Source organism: Cyanistes caeruleus, chromosome 31 (assembly GCF_971803275.1).
Source record: "Cyanistes caeruleus chromosome 31, bCyaCae1.hap1.1, whole genome shotgun sequence".
NCBI classification, from domain to species: Eukaryota; Metazoa; Chordata; class Aves; order Passeriformes; family Paridae; genus Cyanistes; species Cyanistes caeruleus.
Window position 1 is genome coordinate 2714410 of NC_141731.1, and position 18253 is coordinate 2732662.

Below are 18253 nucleotides of genomic sequence, written 5' to 3' on the forward strand. Positions count from 1 at the left end.
GATTCTCCCACAGTTTCTTCCGATCCGAGTCACGGCACCAATCTGTTATAAATGCAACGGCAGATTAAAGATTAACAAAGATTAATTTATTATAAATTAATAAAGCAACAAATAGCGAGGAAAAACCACAATAAATGGACAGCGCAGCGCTGGGTGGACAGGGTCTATACGCAAGGTATAGGTGTTCCCAAATCCACGTCTGAGGGTTCTCTGGCCTGGGTTTTTATAAGGATTTTATGTCCCCAGGCTAGAATTCCAACCAGTTTCCATTCACCAAATGTCCCTGATTATCTGGTGAATGGATTTCCTGGCCTAGAACATTGAGTCAGTAAGTATCCGGGCAGAGTCTCCTCAAATGCAAAGTGAGTCTGTATGTATTTTAACATATTTCATCACAGCAGGATTGAGAGATCCGGGCTAGCGCCGATGGATATCTCGGAGGAGTAGTCTCTTCTTTGTCTTTCTTGATTGAGTTTCTGTAGTATGGGTTTGGCGGGTGTGGTGTTCGATTCTGGCAACGACCATTTTCCTGGGGCTCGTCCCTTTTGTCTTGCTTGATGGTCTCCGGCCGAAATCGGCCGGGCGTTGCCTTTATCTGGAGGTAGACTTTTAGGCTGGTTCTTTTGTTTCTATGATGGCCTGTGTCCTGTCCTTTCCTCCGAGTTGATGAGTCTGCTGAAACCTGTTATCTGGGGGGGTTCTTTTGCAATTCGTGATTTTTGGAAAAGGAATTCTACCTCGACCTGGAGGAGAATTCCTTATTCCATACTTTCATTTAGTTATAATTATACATACTTTATTTAAACTTCTTATTCCGAATTTTAATTTACCCAATTCTTTATTACACTACGAAAAATTATTCTAACAGTGTAATCTTTTCACTGAAACTGTGAAAACCAAAACCACTTCAACAGTGTCTTTAGAGAAATAAGGCGTTACTTGATTCTGTCCAGAATGTGCAACAGGAATAATTTCATGCACGCTTAGGCTGGGTGTGCAGAGAAAATCTTTCCATGACACATGAGTTTGACTAGATTTTTCCTAAATTTATACATTCTGACCCCATAGAAATCCATTGGTTTAATGTTCATTGGTTTCAAGGTGTGGAGTTGTTAGGATTTGGTTTCCTGTTGCACTGGGATTTCTGTGCCTGTGATGGGAATTAGGTGGGCACTCCTGGATTTCCTGCTCAGCCTTTTCCAGACCAGGTGTCTCCAGCTGTGCCTGGGGAAGTGTCTGGGGCAGGTGTTGGTTGATGTTTGCTGCTGGCTGTTGATGTTTTGTTGATGGTCGTTATCTTGGGGGGAATCTTTTGGGCTATTCCCAGTCTGTTGAGATGTTAATTTCATCTCTGCTGAGTGCTGGAAAAGAAACATTAAAATTCCTTTCCCCAAGGCAAAGGCAAACCTAGTGTGAGCAGAGAAATAAGATTTGAAGCCATTTTCAAGTTGGTCTATTTTCCCATATTCTAATCCCAGGCAGGGCAGAGTGTGAGTGGAATTGAGAGGCAGAGTGGAATTGTCCCGGTGCCTTCCCCAGCAGCTGTGGCGAGGGCAGGCACAGAAAGGCCTGAAGCTGCAAGAGTGAGAGCAAGGATTGTCCCGCAGTGGCTGGAGATGGCAAAGGAGGGTGGCCAGGCCGAGGATTTGAGCAGAGGATCTGTGGGCAGGCCCAGGGGCTTCCCCCGCTGGGGAGCCCTGGCTGCTGCTGCGTTGCCTTCAGTGCAGGCTCAGGGGTGGCCTGTTTAATATTCCCTTGCAATTCAGATTTCTGAGTCTGGAAAAGCCATGGCTGGGGCATCAATCATTTTATTTTTTTCATTTTGTTAAGTTCTGTTCTCTTCTTTATGTCCACTCAGTAAAATTGAGGCTATCTGGGGCTAAAGAAGTCGTACAATGCTCAGGCCAGAACAAAGAATCCTCAGTCCAGCTCCTGCAGTTCCCTAATTATCCTAAGAATTGTTCCAGCTCCATTTTTGTCCTGGGAAACATTATTTCTCAGATTCCCTGAACTCTCTCTGAATCAATACACCACAAACCCTCAGTCAAAAATTGTTTCCAATATTTAACCATTTTCTCTGTCATTTGCCGTTTCTTTTTTTTCAGCTACTCAAAGCTGCTTTTTTGCCTGAAAATGAAGCCATTTCACAGAGGCTTCCTCTACCTCTTCTCCTTGTTTTTCTGACTGGATCAAGTCATCCACATCCTGCATGAAGCCAGTCCCTGGGAGTGAGGTCAATTCCTTTGATATTTCCTGCAAGGCTTGCCCCAATCAGGCCGGTGCTTCCGTGCATCCCTGCAGAAGGACCGTCCATGTCTTGAGCATTTTCCCTTCTACCTCTTGTTGCCAGCCCAAGGCAGAATTGTGTTTGCATCCTCTGTGAGTGGGCAGATCCCCAGAAAGCATCTTTTGCATCAAGTTGTGAATGGCAGCAGTGTGAGGAGGGCACCTGGTTGAGGCTGGTGTAAGGATCTGAGAGTGTGGGGTGCCTCGGTTTCATCATCTCATTTCTTCTTCTTGGGTCCTGCAGCATTCTGTGGATTCCATTGGATTTCTTGTTTGGCAGGATAGGAGCATTCTAGGGAGCCATCCCTGGCTCCCCAAGCCGTGCCTTGAGCAGGACTCCCAGACAGGCTGTGAGCCCTTCCTTCCCTCCCTTGGAACAGGGGATTGCTTTTCGACACCTCTTGTCCTGGTTGCTTCAGGGAAATTTGGAGAGGCTCCATATCTAATTTTGCCAATTTCCCTGGGGCTGCCCACACTTGTGGGTTCACTTCAGCCTAGGCTCTGCCAGACATTTGACACAGAGGTACAACAGAACCAGCCTCTGTATCACCTTTTGCAACATTAATTTGCATTCCCTGCTTTGCCATCAAATCCCTTCCCAATAAATTACAATCACAATTGTGAGCAAATAAAAGTTCCTGCATTTTAAACCCATCCCCCACTTCTGCTAATAGTGGCTGAATAAAACACACCCACTCATCTTTCCCACTTAGTGTCTAAATAATTAAAATATTCCCTAACACCTTTAGGTGTAAGATTCCGAGTGGATGGAGAGGCCCCTGTGTCCATTAGGAAAGGTCTCCTCTGGATCCAGCCCCACCCTGGATGTTCCCAAGGGCTGCAGTGTGGTGGGTCCCTGGTGGAATGGGAGCTGTGCCACCGCTAAGAATGTGTGTCCATCAAGGGCTGGACTTGCTGGTGCTGAGGGTGCTGCTGTCTGTGCTTGCAGTGTCCTTGTGCCCTGCAGCTGGAAGGCTGATTCCTTGCCAGGGGCTGTTTGGGTGGGCTGTGCCCTGGCCAGGAGGGCAATGCCTGTGCCAGGTGCTTGTGGCCGAGGGTGTCCCCTGGGTGCTGGGGCCCCCTTGGGCGCTGGGCTTGATCCCTCAGGGGCTGTAGGAGCTGTGCCATGGCCTTTGCCTTCAGCTTGGCCTTTTGCTCATCCCTTGCTGCATTCAGCTGCTGAGCCTCTGTGAGCAAGTGCTGCAGGGGCTTCTTCTGTCGCTGCTGCAGCCCCCTCAGTGCCTGTGGGTGCTCATCGTGTGGCAGCTGCTGAGCTTTCTGCAAAATCCTTCCTTTCTCCAGGGACCCAGCAGGAAATGCTTAAAAGATCATGTGGATCCTTGCAGGTCTAATCGCCATTTGTGAGCTGTTCTTTCCTCGTGCTGGCTGTGCTGAGGCTCCCCTCCCCAGCCCGTATCCCAGAGCCGGTCCCTGTCCTGCCGCAGTGTCCAAAGGCGGCCCCCCCGGCGGGCAGGGCCGGCAGCTCCACGGGGCCGGGCAGCGGCCGGGGCGTCCCGCAGCCTCCTGGGGGCCGGGGGCCACTGCCGGCCCTGCCCGGGGGGTGCTGGGCTCAGGCAGCGCCCGGCGCTGAGCCCCGGCTGCCCCACAGCCCCGGCCCGGCCCCACAGCTCCCCACAGGCCCCCAGCCCGTGCTCCCGGTGCCGCAGCTCTGCACCCGCTCCTGCCGCTCCCAGCTCAGAGAAACCCCCTGAAATCCTCACCTCCTTGTTTTCCTCTCCTGGAAAACTGGGATACAAAGGATCTGAGTCAGCTGGCAAATTCTGAGGATAAGAGCCTTCTGGAAAACATCCCAGTACTCAGTATTTCTTTCTTCCTCTTCCATCATCATTTTTCTTACCCCATAGATTGCTCTTGTTGCTTCTTGCCTTAAGCACATTCCTGCACACTCCCCTTCAGCCAATCCCTTCCCAGCACACCAACACCATCCATCCCCTGTTGTCTAAATCCCTTCTGGACTTCCCTTCTTGCCCCCCCGGGGTGTCCATGTCCTTAATTCCCTCTGGGAGAATGTGCAAACGACCTCACCATGCTCCCATGGGACCCTTGAGAGATATTTTGGGGTCCTCATCCCTTTTGCTTTGACCCCATTGTGGCTTTCCCTTTTGTCCCCTCCCTGGGTGCCCTGCCATGTTCACTCCCCGAAGATGCCACTGTAGTCACTGCTGAGATTTTCAGTGCTCTCTCCCTGCCGACTCTTGAGAGCCGCCCTGATCCGTCACTCGTCTGTCTCCTGCTCACTCTCGGGTACCCAATCAATGCCCGGTGCCACCGCCAGCCGAGGGAGCCGATCCCCCAAACTGGGTGAGGCCCCTTCAGCTGCACTCACTGCCCGCCGGCCCGGACGGTGGAAGGAATTGCGGAGGAGCCCCAAGGTGTGTGGAAAAATTGACATCCCCACAGGTTTCTGTCCAAAAGGAAGGCAGAGGAGTCCTGTAACAGTAATTTCACTCAGAAAAAAAGGGTGTGCCCATGGGACATTTCCCATGGGGTCTCCCCAGTTGTTTTCTCTTTTTCATCCTAATTTTCTTGGCCACATCTCCCTCTCCCTTTCCCCATTGGCTGAAGTCCTGGACAGGTACAGACTTCCCAATGCACCTCCTACATACCCCCTTAATATGCACCCCACTTTTGTATAGCTAACGATATTGATGGCTGTGTTAAGTCTTTGTTGTTCTTCTGGAAGTTGATGAATTTAGCAGGACCTTGGCTGAGCAGCAGTCTGTGTCATCAATTAATAACATTTTGTGCAGCTGCTGGCTCCTCCTGTCACTTCCTTATGTCCACGTCCCTGGCCCTATGTGCAATGAGGTTGAGGGGATCAGGTTGTAAAGAGGCTTTGTTGTTGTTCCTTTGCTGGGGTTCCCCCGTTTTGGGGCCATCCCCCCTGGAGCAGGGTGTCCCCCCTTGGTGCAGGCGCAGGGCTCAGGCAGGGCTGAGCCAATCAGAGCGCGCGGCGCTGATGACTCATCAGTGTCCAGGCAGAGCCGCAGCTGCCAGCGTTCCCCAGCTGGAGCCCAGCTGCGCCCCTCCCCCCCGGGCCTTGGCGCCCCCCTGGAGGGGAATTTGGGGAGGTGGGAGGGGGGAGCGCCAAGGCCGGGCCCCCCCGCGCTGTGGTGGCGGGAGCGGCTGCAGTGGGGAGCGAGTGCGGGCGGAAGCGGCCGAGAGCCCAGCGCTGCCCCAGGCCGAGCTGGCCCAGCTGCATCCGTGCCCCTGCGGTGGGATGCTGTGGGACTGGGGGGGAAGAGGGAGGCGGCAGTGGGTGCTGGGCCTGGGGGCAGGAGGAGAAGGGAAGGAGAAGCAGGGTTGAGGAAAAAAACGGTCAAAATATATGTACCTGAGGAGTGTGAGGTCGAGTAGGGCCACAGGAGGAGGAGGAGGAGCAGGGAGAGGAAGCAGCACGAAGTTCATCCCTGTATCTGCAGCTCCCCCAGCCCCAGGTGCGTTGCCTCCCCACATGCAGCGGGCGACCACAGTGGGCAATCCACGATTTTTATGGGGCTGAATCTCGATGTTTCTGAGCCTTACTGTGGTAAACGTTGGTGCTTTAGTTTCTTGCAGGAGCTGAACCTTTCTATTGTGCAGGGGGTTTTGGCTGAATCTTGTTGTTTGGTTAGTTTTTGATCTGTGTTTTGTTGTTTGGGCTGAATCTTGTTGTTTTTGAGGTTCTTACAGACGCAAGATGCCCAATGTCTTTCTGAGACGAACCTGGGCAAGGAGGCATGTAGGAGACACATCGGGGGTGGACGGTCTGAGACTCGGCAGAGACCTCTATAGTCGAGTTAGATGTTAGTTGTTTATTTCAGGGCGTGGGAGGGAGAGAGAGAGAGGGAGAGCCTGCCATGAGCCGACAGATAGAGCGCAAAGCAGGCTCAGAGAGAACAATACAAAAGGGGGTAAAATACATGAGTTCAAGACTTTAAGATTGCTAAGAAAGAGAATAACAGAACAGAAGTGAGAGAGCCAGGAAAAAGAGGATAAAGAAGAGCAGGAAAGAGCAGGAAAAAGAGAGCAGCAAGAGTGTAGAAAGTATGAGGCAAGAAGGCTAAGAGAAACAAGAGAGCTAAGAGAGAGCCAAGAGAGAGTAGCAAGAGAGCCAAGAGTTAAGAGAGACTAAGAGAACCAAGAGAACTCTCTTTTACAATTACATATTTACATTACAATTACAATTACATATATACATATATAACCTATACATTGAATATTCTATTCCTTTACTAACCAATCTTTCTAAGTATCCTAATACAGTAACATTTGTGTTCGACCTATAGAAATCGCTGGTTTTGCATATTTTTAGTTATCTCGGGGTTCTTCAGACCTTTCCTTATAAGGCTGGGAAGAGGGGTCTCAGCTTAGTTTTCCTGGGGGAAAGAACGTGCTCTGGCATGTCAGCTTGGTTTCATTGAATTATTCAAACTGTGCTTTCATTTGTATTTCTTCCTTAGCCTTTCTGGCTAAAGAGACATATTTATAATTTCTTTCTAATTCTGCCTTCCCAACAGAGGCACCCCCAGCCCAAGGCACTCTCCTCTCTTTTTTTCCTCCTAACCAGGAATTTTCATTCCCAAATTTTTTCCAGATGGAAGAGGAGGAGGAAAAGCCCTGGAGATGCCGCACAAGGAGGGGCTGCAAACGCAGTCCAGGGAGCTGCGAGGAGGAAAGATCCCCCCAGTGCCAGGAACACGGCCAGAGATCCAGCCGGAGCTCAGAGCTGGGGGAGAAGCCCCACAAGTGCTTGGAATGTGGGAAGGGCTTCAGGTACAGCTCCCACCTCATCCAGCACCAGAGGATCCACACTGGGGAAAAGCCCTATGGGTGTGGGGAATGTGGGAAGAGCTTCAACCACGGCTCCAACCTGAGGAAACACCAGAGGATACACTCTGGGGAAAAGCCCTACGAGTGTGGGAAATGTGGGAAGAGCTTCAGAGATATTTCTAATTTGATGACACACCAGGTGATCCACACGGGGGAACGGCCCTACACCTGCTTGGAATGTGGGAAGAGCTTTGGGTGGAGCTCCACTCTGAGGGAACACCAGCTCATCCACACTGGGGAGAGGCCCTACGAGTATCTCCAGTGTGGGAAGAGGTTTCAGACCAGGTCCAGTGTCCTCCTACATGAGCGGATTCACACAGACGAGAGGCCCTTCCGCTGCCCCGACTGCGGGAAGGGCTTCAACCGCAACTCCAACCTCACCGTCCACCGGCGCATCCACACTGGGGAGAGGCCCTACGAGTGTCCCCAGTGTGGGAAGAGCTTCTCCAGGAGCTCTAACTTGACCCATTGTCATGGAGTTACTTTACCTTTAAGGGAGTTAGAGTTGCTGGGAAGTGCTTGGAGTCTTTTCTCCTGACCAATTATCGGTCATTGCTGGGAATTGACAGCAGTTTAAGCCATTGAAAAGTGGGATCAACTTGTGAACCCTACCTTAAAATGTAAAAGCAGAGCTCTCTAGGCTCTCTTTTTGTTTTCTGGCTGTGGAGGGTGGCAGAGCTCCAGGCCTCCCGTCCCTGCCCAGGCCATGCGGCCGGGCGGGGATGGGCCCGGGCCTGCCCCGTCTCCCGGCCGGGAGATGGGGGGGCCTGGGGAAGGTTTTCCTCGGGCCCGGGCCGGGCCGAGCCGATCTTTGGCTCGGCTGCAGGTTTTGCTGTAACTACATTCACTAGAAACTGCCCAGTGAAAGAAGAAGGAAGCCTTAGACTTGCAGCAGGTTGGAACAGTGATCACACGCTCCAGAGCAGCCATGAGGAACCTTCCATCGCAGACGGCTTCAGCTCCTGTTCGGCAGAGATCTCTAAACCATCTACAAAAGCCTGGGCAAGATTTTAACTCTTTCATTACCCAGATGAGACTTGCGGATTAATCTTTTTATCCAGAGAGAGAGAGAGATCAACATGAAAAGAGACTTTATAAACTACCAGTGACAAGAAAGAAAAGGAGCTTCAGGAAAGGTAGAGAATTAAGAAGATGCTTTAATTAAGCTGAAATATCTCCCTGTTAAAACTATGGAGATGAACAATGAAGTCCTGAAAAGAACTCTTTTAATTCATGATATAAGATCTAGAGAGGAATAGTGTTCAAAGTGTAAATTTGAGTAAAGAGTAATTATAGTATAGTGAAGTACTAAGAGATTAAAAGCCTTGAGAGGCCATGAGAAAACTGTTGAGAGATTTGAAGCCCTGAGAGGCCATGAGAAAACTGTTTTCTAGTGAAGCTCACAGAAACAGATAAAGAAGACTTTTTTTTTTGCCTTTGAATAACTTATCCTTAAAAATGTTATCTCTAGACACATGGCCCATACTTACTTCAGAGTGATGTGAAAATGGGAAGAGTGAACTCTAATAATAGCAGCTCTGAGCAGCTAACATTAGGGCAATAGAAAACTATAACAAAAATAGTTTTCTTGTGAGAAACTCCATAAATTAACAGGAAGAAACTTCTGTTTCTCTATAAAGACTGGTGAACATACTAGCAAGAATTGGGACTGTTTTAACCATCAGAGTTCCAGAGTTTTTGTCTCTGTTGTCATGTGAACAAGAGAATAGTGGGTGGATAGGAGATAGAAAGGTTTTTCTGAAAGTTTATTCTGGTGTTCTTATTATTGTGGTTTGTCAATAAACTTTCTTTTTTTTCCCTTTTAAGTTGTATGCCTGTTTTGCTCTTATTCTAATCCATATCTCACAGCAAGAAGTAAATAATTTTCTTAGTTAGTGGTTTAAAACCACGACATTTTTTGGTGGAGAATGCGGGCAAACAAAATTAGCAGATCTGGACCACTACATTAATAGTGTTTCTGTGAGATAAAAGATTAATTAAGAGCAAAGCATGATTGTCTTAAGTTTATATATAACAGTGATAATGAAAGTCTAGGGGTAGAAAGTAGTGAATGTTCTGTTTCTTCTTTTCTGTCAATTTATTGTGTTAAGTTGTATATTGAATATAATTGATAATTTTTTAGGTAAGGGTTCACAAGTTGAAGGGGTGGAATGTCATGGAGTTACTTTACCTTTAAGGGAGTTAGAGTTGCTGGGAAGTGCTTGGAGTCTTTTCTCCTGACCAATTATCGGTCATTGCTGGGAATTGACAGCAGTTTAAGCCATTGAAAAGTGGGATCAACTTGTGAACCCTACCTTAAAATGTAAAAGCAGAGCTCTCTAGGCTCTCTTTTTGTTTTCTGGCTGTGGAGGGTGGCAGAGCTCCAGGCCTCCCATCCCTGCCCAGGCCATGCGGCCGGGCGGGGATGGGCCCGGGCCTGCCCCGTCTCCCGGCCGGGAGATGGGGGGGCCTGGGGAAGGTTTTCCTCGGGCCCGGGCCGGGCCGAGCCGATCTTTGGCTCGGCTGCAGGTTTTGCTGTAACTACATTCACTAGAAACTGCCCAGTGAAAGAAGAAGGAAGCCTTAGACTTGCAGCAGGTTGGAACAGCGATCACACGCTCCAGAGCAGCCATGAGGAACCTTCCATCGCAGACGGCTTCAGCTCCTGTTCGGCAGAGATCTCTAAACCATCTACAAAAGCCTGGGCAAGATTTTAACTCTTTCATTACCCAGATGAGACTTGCGGATTAATCTTTTTATCCAGAGAGAGAGAGAGATCAACATGAAAAGAGACTTTATAAACTACCAGTGACAAGAAAGAAAAGGAGCTTCAGGAAAGGTAGAGAATTAAGAAGATGCTTTAATTAAGCTGAAATATCTCCCTGTTAAAACTATGGAGATGAACAATGAAGTCCTGAAAAGAACTCTTTTAATTCATGATATAAGATCTAGAGAGGAATAGTGTTCAAAGTGTAAATTTGAGTAAAGAGTAATTATAGTATAGTGAAGTACTAAGAGATTAAAAGCCTTGAGAGGCCATGAGAAAACTGTTGAGAGATTTGAAGCCCTGAGAGGCCATGAGAAAACTGTTTTCTAGTGAAGCTCACAGAAACAGATAAAGAAGACTTTTTTTTTTGCCTTTGAATAACTTATCCTTAAAAATGTTATCTCTAGACACATGGCCCATACTTACTTCAGAGTGATGTGAAAATGGGAAGAGTGAACTCTAATAATAGCAGCTCTGAGCAGCTAACATTAGGGCAATAGAAAACTATAACAAAAATAGTTTTCTTGTGAGAAACTCCATAAATTAACAGGAAGAAACTTCTGTTTCTCTATAAAGACTGGTGAACATACTAGCAAGAATTGGGACTGTTTTAACCATCAGAGTTCCAGAGTTTTTGTCTCTGTTGTCATGTGAACAAGAGAATAGTGGGTGGATAGGAGATAGAAAGGTTTTTCTGAAAGTTTATTCTGGTGTTCTTATTATTGTGGTTTGTCAATAAACTTTCTTTTTTTTCCCTTTTAAGTTGTATGCCTGTTTTGCTCTTATTCTAATCCATATCTCACAGCAAGAAGTAAATAATTTTCTTAGTTAGTGGTTTAAAACCACGACACCCATCACCAACGGAGGCACCAGTAAGGGAAGCCCTGCGAGTGCCCCGAGTGCGGGAAGAGCTTCGTGCGCTGCTCCAGCTCCATCCCCCATGGGAGGATGGGCGTTGGATGATCCCCAGTGACCCCCGTTGGGCAGAGCCCTGGTGATCCGTGGTCTGGTGATCCATGTTGGGAAGACACCTGGCTGGGAGGCTTCACATCTTCCTGGCTCCCTGTGGGCACCTGGATGAAAGCAGGGGAATGAAAATTCAACAGGACACAGAATGACAGTGGGAATTGTTGACTTTTAATCCTCGAGAACCTTTTGCCTCAGGAGCTGTGTGGGCAGAGAAAAGGGGGTGACACCGGGCTTGGGGGCCCAGAGGGGAGCACAAATGCTCTGGGTGAGGGAGACACGACCCCCAGAACCCTCCCTCACCTTCCTGCGCAGGCAGAAGCCGAGCCCCAGTGCCAGGAAGACGAAGCCCAACACTGAGACTCCAATCCCCATCAGCATCTTGCGTTGGGCAGCGTTTGATGGCATCCCTGGGGCATCTGCAGAGGTCAGGACCCCCAAAACCTCTCACAGACACCCCAAGCCCCTCCAAGGACCCTCCCAGTCTCCCCCAGCCCCCCCAAGACCCTCTGAAACCTCCTTTGGAGTCACTAATTTTAAACAATTAAGAATTTTAGAAAAAATAGGGGTCTTGGCTAGAGATAGGCCTTGCTGGAACTAGTTAGAGTTAATGATGAAGGGAAAAGCAGGATTTGAGATAATGAATCTCGGACTTAGGTAAAAAAATTACTTGTCATTGTATGTTTGTTTAGATGTGCTTATAATGAGAAAAGAGAAACTGATAAACGGGTTCAGGAAGATCAGAGACCTTACATCTGGAAACCCATTTCCAAGTCACAAGGGAGGAAACTGGAGTGTTGTACCAAATGTCATTTGTAATGTTAACCATTGTAAAGGCAGAAAGGTCAGAGTGAGGAAAAGCGGTTTTCCTTCATCTCCTGATGACCCCTCCTCACCAAAATGACCCCCTCCTCAAATTGGGGAGCCAACCATGCAGGTGTAATGACATTAAAATCATTACCATGAATTCTAATCCGAAGTGGCACATGGGACGTGATAGCATTATGCATATGCATTAGTATATGCATATATACATATATACATTCATATGTATTAGTATTTTGGATATTTAAGACTTTTGTAAATAAATAGACACTGGAATCTTTTGTCAACTTGCAGTGCATATTAAGGGGTGACTCCTGCACTCAGCCAGTGCTGTGATTAAACATCCACTTTGTAACTTTAAACTGTTGGAGAGGTTTTTTTGTCCATTAACAGATTGATGTTGATACTGGATCAATATTGCTATTTTGGTAAATCACTGCCAGTCTCTTCCCAGCCTCCCCAGGACCCACCAGAGCCCCTCCTGTTCCTCTCAGGATCCCACAGCCCCCTCCCAATTTCTCCCCACTGCCCCTGGACCCCCAAACCCTCTCCCAGTCCCTTCCTAGCACAACCAGGACTCATCAAGTCTCCTCCCAGTCTCTTCCCAGCACAACCAACCTCATCCCAATCCCTGCTTTCCAATCCCCAGTCTCCTTCCAGCTCCTCCAGGCTCACTCAAATCCCTCCCAGTGACACCCAGCACCCCCAAACTCCCTCCCAGTGTCCACCAGGACCCCCAGAACCCCATCCCACCCTCCCCAACACTCTTCAAACCCCTTCCCAGGCATTCTAAGCACCTCAATCCCTTCCCCAGTTTAAACCAGTCTATCTCAAACTCCCTCCCAGTTCCTCCCAGCACACCCCAATCCCCCTCTGGGCCCCCCCAGTGCCTCCCCCGCTGCCCCCGGCGCTGTGGGGGCCGTGCCGTGCCCCAGTGCCGGCTCAGGGGGTGCTCCAGGCTGCCGTGCTCCACCTGGCAGCTGGAGCTGAGCCCGCATTGCCGGGGGCGGTTTCCAGCAGCACCAGGAGCTGCTGGCTCCAGTCCCCGCTGGGGAGCACGGCAGTGGCCAGCACGTGGCCCGAGAGCTGCTGCTGGCCCTGGGAGCAGCTCAGCTGGATGTGGGCAGGGGAGAAATCCATCAGGGAGCAGAGCAGGCGGCCGGGGCCGGGCTGGGAGCTGGAGGGCACCAGCGAGATGGACACGCTGGGGACACTGGGAGAGAGTGGAGAGGAGTGGTGTGGCATTGGGAGGGACGGGGAATGGACTGGGAAGGACTGGGGTGGCACTGGAAGAGATGGGAGCAGGTACTGGAACACTGGAAGAGAGCGTGGAGGTCCTGGAGTGAAGTGGGAATGAACTCGGAAGAGACTGGGAATGGCTAAAAAGAAGTGGGAGGGAGTCTCGGGCCTCAGGGCGGGACTGGTGGCAATGGGCGGGACTGTGGTGGCACTGGGCGAGACTGTGGGGCCTCTGGGCGGGACTGTGGTGGCACTGGGCGGGACTGTGGTGGCACTGGGAGGGACTGTGGTGGCACTGGGAGGGACTGTGGTGGCACTGGGCGGGACTGGGAATGAAGCGCGCGGCACTGAGCGGCCGAGTCCAGCGCGGGGCTCTCGGCTCTGTGGATCTGCCCGGCAACTGATGAGTCATCAGAGAGACGCGCTCTGATTGGCTGAGGGGAGGTAGATCCACGGAGGAGTGAGAGGGACCGGGAGGGCATTTGGGGTGATTCCAATGGACTGGGAGAGGCTGGGATGAACAGGGAAAGCCACAGGGGCCACTGGGAGGCCCCGGGGATGGGCACACAGAAGGCTGAGGGCTCTGAGGTGATTCCCAGGGAGGTTTCGAGGAACACGGCCGGGCCCCTCTCTGTGCCCCGCGAGCAGCGGCCCGGACAGAAAAGTTCAGGAGCGGGAGGAGGTGTTTCTCAAGATTGATTTTAATCCTCATTCTCCTGGTCTGATTTGCTCAGTCCTACGTTCAGTTCATTTCCCCAGGTCGGGCTGTTGTGCCCCTGATGGTGATCCCTGAGTGACCTCTCCCTGCCCTTGTCCCGACCCACGAGGATTTGGATTTGTTTCAGTTCAGTGGAATTCATGGTGATTTGGGGGGAGCTGGAGCAAAGCAGCTGGAAAGCGCAGTGGGCATGAGAGGGACTGAACCAGGGCAGGAGTTGTGGCTGCCTCGAGTGAGCTCTCACATTGTGAACCTTCATGGGGTCTTTCTAAGGGAATTTTGTTGAAGTTTGACATTCTTTATTAAAAAGCAGAGTCACAAGTGGAGCTCTGCTTTCAGCTTGAAATGAGGGGATGGAACGTGGGCACTGGGACTTCCATAACCTCAAGTTGTTCCTTGATCCTGGACACTTTAGCTTTGGCAATCTGAAGCCCTTCAGCAGCAATGTTGCTGCCACCCCCTGGTTTCTGGCTCAAACCCAGCTCGCAGCTTGGACAAGGTCTGGGCTTTGTCCTCTTGAGCTTCGGGAGCCTCCCGGGAAGCACCAGCCCTCCCCAGCCCACCCTTGGTAGCACTTTTTCTTTTCTCTCTCCTGACGATTTTATCCCCAAAACTGCCGTGGGAACGTTGTATCCAAGCACATCCTCCAGCGCTGCACTTTCCTCCTGTGAATTCCCTGTGCAGGGAATGTGGCTGTGCTTTTCCCTGCTCTGTTCACTGACAAACAAACCTGAGCCTGTGGGACTGTCAGAGCTCCTTCATGCCATGAAATCAGGTTGTGTTTCTCATGGCATGTTCTGGAGGAGCTTTTCTTGGTGTGTCTTGTGCTGCTGGAAATGACACAAGAGCCAGGAGGGAACAGAAGCTGCTGCTGCCCGTTGGCTCAGGGCCAGGGAACCAAGTTGTGCTCCCGGGCAGTTGGGCCCTGCTGGAAGCAGAGCCGCGTTTCCCTTGAGCAGCTCAAGCTTGTGACAGCTCCAAACAGGAAACCTCAGCAGAAAACTCTTCCTCCAAACTCAGCTGCTTTCCCTCCTGCAGCTGTTTGGGAAAGAGCCTCAAAGCACAGACTCTGCTGGGAGCCATTGGTGCATTTCCTCCCTCCCGGCAGCAGCAGCTCCTGAGCCCTTCACGGGCTCCTGGCCCTTCGCAAACCCTTCAGCTCCCTTTCAACTCTCAGCACTCACTAACATGTGCATTTCTTTCATATTTAAACTGCATTTAAACTTCTCTTTTTCTCTCCTCTCTATCTTTTTAATCTCCTCTTTATCTCCTTTAATCCTGTCAGCACCAGTAGGATGGGGATGGAGTCTTGGGGTGGATGTGGGATGAACTGAGGATCCAGCAGAGAAGGGCAAGGCAGAGGGGAGAGGACTCAGCCAACCCTTCTCCTGCTCTCTCCTCCCCCAGGCTCCAGCTAAAGCATGTCAGACTGGAAAGGATCCCACAAATGCTGTGTTCTCCTCCCTCTGAGCTTGGCTGGGGATCCTCAGCTTCAGCCTGGTGCAGTGGCTGAGATTCGCTAATTTGAGTTTTTGGCTAATGCACTAAATAATGTGGTGGGTTTAGCGCTGGCTGAAATCTCCAGGGCACTTACTCATTTCCCACTGTGAGATATGGATTAGGAGAAGGGTAAAACAGGCTTAAAACTTAGAAGGAATAAAGAAACTTTATTAACAGGACTACAAGAAATAAGAAACCTGAATAAAACCTCCAGAAACCTTTTCCCTTCCCACCCAACTTTTTCCTTTCTCAGCTGACAATGTAGAGATAAAACTTGGGATGTTAATGCAGTACCAACTATACGATAGTCTTTTCATCAGTCTCTGTAGAGAGGAGAGTTTTCTCTTCTCATTCCATGGAGAGCTCTCCACAAGAAAAGTGTTTCCTCATGGCTTTTCATTTCTATGAATATCTGCCACCCAGGGCAAAACTCTGCCTCCATGCCTTCCTCCCATTTCCACACCACTCTGAGGTGCCTTCATGGGCCATGAACTCAAGGGGTATTATTTTAAGGATGAGTTATTCAAGAGTTACTCTCTTCATCTGTCTCTGTGATCATCTCTGGGGACAGAAGTTTTTTTCTTCTCTCCCTGGGGACAAAGGATCTTCATCAGCTCTCATCTCTCTCTCTCTCTGTTCACGCATCTCATGGGATCACAGCTACTCCACCACCTCCTTGGCTTCATCAATGGATACCTTTGCTCAGATTTACACTTTGAATCCTTCATTCTCCCCAATACTCTTTCATTAATGAAAGGAGTTATTTTTCAGAACGTTATTGTCCATCTCCATGGCCCTACCAAAAGACTATTTCAGCTCATTAAAGCATCTCCTCATTCTCCTTCCACCTGAGGCTTGACTCTTCCTCGTACTGACCTTGATGTTTGATGTTGTCTTTTGCGTGTCGATCACTCCCACTTTGCGCTCTCTGGAGAGGGGATGAAGGCTGCAGGTCTCATCATCTGTGTAGTGAAAGGGTTAAACGTGGCCCAAGGTGTGGCAGGCATTCCTGGTGTGGGATTTCAGCTCAGCAGCCCCTGGAAGGCAGGGGACGGTTTCCAGCTTGGAGCCGTCTGTGCAGGCCATGGCGGGGATGGGCGAGATGTCAGCAGCCGTGGCCCGGCCCAGCTTAGGGCCGGGGTCCCCCTGGGGAGGGCTTCAGCCACCCCACTGGAATGGGACTGGGAGGGCTTCCCGGGAGGGGCCACAGCAGAGCCCGGCCTGGCCTGGGGCCGGGGGAAGTCCCGCAGTCTCCATCCCCCCAGCCCAGAGCCACTGGGCTCCAGCCCAGCGCCCCCAGGCCACACAGGCCGCGGGGAGCGGGGCCAGCCACACCACAGCTCCAATACCTTTCCAGGCTGCAAACAAAAAGAGACAACTCCCCAGCTGGAGCTTTTAAAATGTGCTATTCACAAAGGTGATCTCACTTTTCAGTGCTGCAAAATGCTGTCAGTTCTCAGAACTGGCCGGCTCTTGGCCTGATCTCAAGCAGAGAGAAACTCCCAGCAGCTGCTCTCAGAGAAATCACTTCTGTGGGTGTTTTCTGCTTTTATCTCTAAAATGCCAAACCACCACAGCTGGCCTGCTGGGAAGGGGTTCGGTGCCCCCTCCCCACCCCCCTTGGAGGGCAGAAAGAAAGAGAGCTTCCCACGTTTCTTTCCTCTCTTAAATCTGTTATCATCAAAGTGTTTCCAGCTTTTCTAATTGCCTTAGCAATGGGCCTGTTCTCAGAGCCAGCCAGTGATTGGTTTTGCCAGGCATGGAGAAAGCTTTTAGCAGCTCCTTTTAGCAGAAATAGCATTCCCAAGGCTGGCTTCTTCCCTCCTCACCAAAATTTAACCCATGCAAAACCAACAAAACTGGCCACTGGTGGTCCTGGGGCAGGGGAACCTGCAGGCTTGGAGAAAACTGGAAGAACTTGTGTGGTGCCATCCAAAAATGTAACGTGGCTTCATATCTAGACACACAGCTAAAACCCAGCTATTTCTCTATTCTTTTTCTTTTCAGCTGAGAAAGGAAGTCACAGGTAATGGGGTCTCTATTCCACATCTCTTGGGTCCCTGCCTCGTAGCTCCCAATTTGGATGAAAGTTACCCATTTGATCCCTCTGGCTTCCTCCTCCCACCATCTCCTACATCTTCCCCCATTCTTCTGTGACTTTCTTCTTCTCTTTCCTTATGACCATTGCAGCCTCATCTCTGTGGCTCACAAATGTGCCCAGGGGGCTCCAGGGGTGAGGCACAGGCCCACATGCTTCTTTGAGATGCCCCAGCAGTGCTGCAGCAGGCTGATGGCTGTGCAGTTCCTTTGGCACAGGAACAGGCATTCCTGGGTTTAGTCAGAAGCATCAGTGGCCAAAATCCCAATTTCCTTTGGTTTAGTCCCATCTCAGAGCTCAGTTGTGGGGCAGGATGTGGGTGCTTGGGGCACTGCAGCGCATGAACGATGCACGGTCCCCAGGGGTGGTATATCTGAAAACATTTATTACAAGTGTACATCACTTTTGTGCTGTTTTTCCTATTGGGTTAGAATAGTGTGAGCCTGGGTAGCCAATAGTATAAATGTTCAGATGGCTGCTAAGGAATAATAGCCATGATCAATTCCCTATTAGCAACATCAGTTTATTTCCCTAGGACAAGCGCTTGTATAACAATTTCTTCTGCAAACTACTCTGCTTCTGCTACTTGTTTCATTTTAGAAACTCTGTTCCATCCATCCTGCCTTGACTGAGGAGCAATCTTTGTTCTCTTAGGACAAGTTCTCTTTGTTTTCTCTCTCCACAGGGCAGTCTTGGAGTTACTCTTGGATCTCTTCAACAACAGGGTTTGGCTCATTGTCAGGCTGTAAATAATGAGCGGTGGGACCACTGGTGCTGTGAAGTCGATTTATTGCTGAAATATATCAGAAAAGGTCTCAGTCTGAAGGCATGAGATTTTGGAGGGGTAACAAGTGGGCCATAGCTCAAAGGTAGTCACGAGTTTCTTTGTTACACAGCAATATATCACATTTTGGCCCAATGGACAGATGACATGGAGTTTATTACTACTTAATCACCTTTCACCTTTGCCAAGTTCTGCTGCACTGTGTCTGCTTTTCACCCAATAGACTGCTAGCTCACG

The 18253-nt window shown here is 50.0% G+C and overlaps 1 protein-coding gene across 1 annotated transcript in view; it reads left to right on the forward strand.

Annotated features, from left to right (window-relative positions):
• Positions 1-6146: 6146 nt before the first annotated feature.
• Positions 6147-18253, forward strand: part of LOC147648715 (uncharacterized) — a 96620-nt gene continuing 84513 nt past the window's right edge. Inside the window, 2 exon segments of the mRNA XM_086866488.1 lie at positions 6147-6200; positions 7085-7589. Of these exon segments, the coding sequence (XP_086722614.1) occupies positions 6147-6200; positions 7085-7589 (559 nt within the window).